This window comes from Egretta garzetta, unplaced genomic scaffold (assembly GCF_000687185.1).
Source record: "Egretta garzetta isolate BGI_Z169 unplaced genomic scaffold, ASM68718v1 scaffold1030, whole genome shotgun sequence".
Lineage (NCBI taxonomy): Eukaryota > Metazoa > Chordata > Aves > Pelecaniformes > Ardeidae > Egretta > Egretta garzetta.
Window position 1 is genome coordinate 170789 of NW_009258308.1, and position 2488 is coordinate 173276.

The 2488-nt window shown below is 47.2% G+C and overlaps 1 protein-coding gene across 1 annotated transcript in view; it reads left to right on the forward strand.

Annotated features, from left to right (window-relative positions):
• The window catches only part of SLCO2B1 (solute carrier organic anion transporter family member 2B1), a 54065-nt gene that overhangs the window by 39692 nt on the left and 11885 nt on the right, over window positions 1-2488 (forward strand). The window contains exon 8 of the mRNA XM_009639076.2: window positions 1209-1373. Within this exon, the coding sequence (XP_009637371.1) occupies window positions 1209-1373 (165 nt within the window). The remainder of the gene's footprint in view (window positions 1-1208; window positions 1374-2488) is intronic.

Sequence of the window (2488 nt, forward strand, 5' to 3'; positions counted from 1 at the left end):
ATCTTTCTTGAACTGGGGAGCCCAGAACTGGATGCAGTGCTCCAGGTGGGGTTTCCCCAGGGCAGAGCAGAGGGGGAGGAGAGCCTCCCTTGCCCTGCTGGCCACGCTTCTCTTAATGTGCCCCAGGATGCCGCTGGCCGCCTTGGCAACAAGGGCATTAGCAGATGTTCAGGGTTGCTTGAGCACATCACCCAAGTGTTGATGTGAGATACCAATTTTCTCGGGTCAAGGCGCTTTGTTTAGACTTTACTTAGGAAGCATTTCTTTACCGAGAGGGTGGTCAAACCCTGGAACAGGCTTCCTGTAGAGGTGGTTAATGCCCCAAGGCTGTCAGTGTTTAAGAGGCATTTGGACAATGCCCTTAACAACATGCTTTAACTTTTGGTCAGCCCTGAAGTGGTCAGGCAATGGAACTAGATGATCCTTGTAGGTCCCCTCCACCTGAAAACATTCTATTCTATTCTATTCTATTCTATTCTATTCTATTCTATTCTATTCTATTCTATTCTATCCCATCCCATCCCATCCCATCCCATCCCATCCCATCCCATCCCATTGTCTTCTGTTGATGCTGATGCCTCGAACAGTTCCCTGTGCATGGGCACAGACCCTTTATATGCTGCCTGCGTGCACATGTGTTTAGAGCAGCTCCCAGTCTCAGCTGCATGGGCTTCAGCACAAATTCAGTGTGACCAACCTTAGCAGCAAATCAAAAGGATTAACAGATCCAGAGGTGAGCTCTGCAGGGCTGGGACATGTCCAGAGAGGAGCTGCTCTCTTCTGGCATTCACTTTGAGGCTGGACGTACTGAACACCCTACTTCTTTGCTTCATTTTTTGCAACATCTAACTTCTGCCATTGATTCATCTGTCCCATGGCTGGTTCCAAGGCAGGTGGGATGAGGGATCGTCGCTTCCCTCTCCCACCCTGTTTTGCAGTTTTCAGGTGTTTAATTTTTGCAATGTCCTGATGCTCCATCCTGACTTTTCAATATCCAAATGGTCACGCAATCCAGCCCTGAAGTGATAAACCCTGAAGGCACGCATCCTGCCCTTTTGTAAATGAAATGTTCAGAAGAGCTCACCACCCCCAAAGCATTAATTCTGCACAAAAAATGTAGGAAAATTCAAGGTTTTGCCACTTTTTATAGATTGATGTTTTGCCAAATGCCTCTTTCATATGCAATAGGTTTTCCCTTTTCCTTTCAGTTTTTCCTCTGGTCCTGCTGAGGAACCTGCGTCATCCCGTCTACCTGCTGGTGGTGTTGGCTCAGGTCAACCTCTCTGCCATGGTTGCTGGTTTAGCAACGTTCATGGGGAAGTTCCTGGAGAGACAGTTTTCCCTCACGGCATCCTTGGCCAACATGATCATTGGTAAGTGTCGCTATCAAGGCTTGACAGCTTTTGGGCACTTCTTAAAAACTAACCTAGAGATTGATGTGAAGCACCTTTCCCTCCGGAGCCGGGCTCCTTCCATTACCTACAGACAGATGTGGCACCAGGTCCTCACCCGGTCCTTGCTAGAATAAAACCTTTTAAGACCTGGAGAAATATTTGTTATCTAAAGCTGCTCATTGTAATCAAAGAGAGGAGACCACCTCATTGCATCAAGGGAGCAAAGAAACGTCAGAGACGAGTTGTGCACGTGTCTGTAGCAGGGCTTGCTTTGCATTGATCATTGCGTTAAGGGTCCTTAAAAAGAAATTAATAAAATTAACAATAAAATAAATAAAATTAAAACCTGCTTGCATTTTGAAGACGCTTTGCAGCAAGAGACCCGTTAGGCTGGTGTCATAATTGCATCTAAACTCTTCCAAATGCTTGTTATCATTAGACTAATTGCTTCTAAGGGTTGGGCTGATTGCTTGCTGTTGGTATTGTTAGGAAGGAAAGGAATAAGTGTTAAGCAGGGTACGTGCTCCTGGGATTAGACGGCTTTTGCTTGTATCATAATATCCAGAATGCCCTGTTCGGGGCCGAGGTCTCCCTGCGTGAGCTTCTCGTGGCAATAAAAGCATGAAGAATAAAGCCCTACCGTTGCAATCAGTGGGAGAGCTCGGAGATCTGGACACAGAAGTATTTTAAATATATTTTTGAGCAAAGAGCGTGCACCCTTGGAGAAAGAGCCCTCTGAACTCTGCAACAAATAAATCAGAGGAGAGCGAGCAGAGCAGCATGGCAACGCCCAGCAACCCGGGCTGAATACAGGCCGAAGGGTTAAATGCTGAAGCAGTCATGCCTTCCGCTGATGGGCCCTGCTGGGTTGTTCCCAGGCTTGATTTACCTGCACTGTTAAGGATGTGCACCCTATTTCTTTGAGTTTATCCAGTTTTTGTTCCCCGCTGCTGACTCTTAGCTCTTTCTCTGCTAGATCAAAAAGCTTTCTGTAGTTGGAAATCACAGAATCCCAGAATGGTTTGGGCTGGAAGAGCCCTTGAAGCTCCCCCAGCCCAACTGTTCCCCTACCCCTGCCATCCCACCCCCAAACC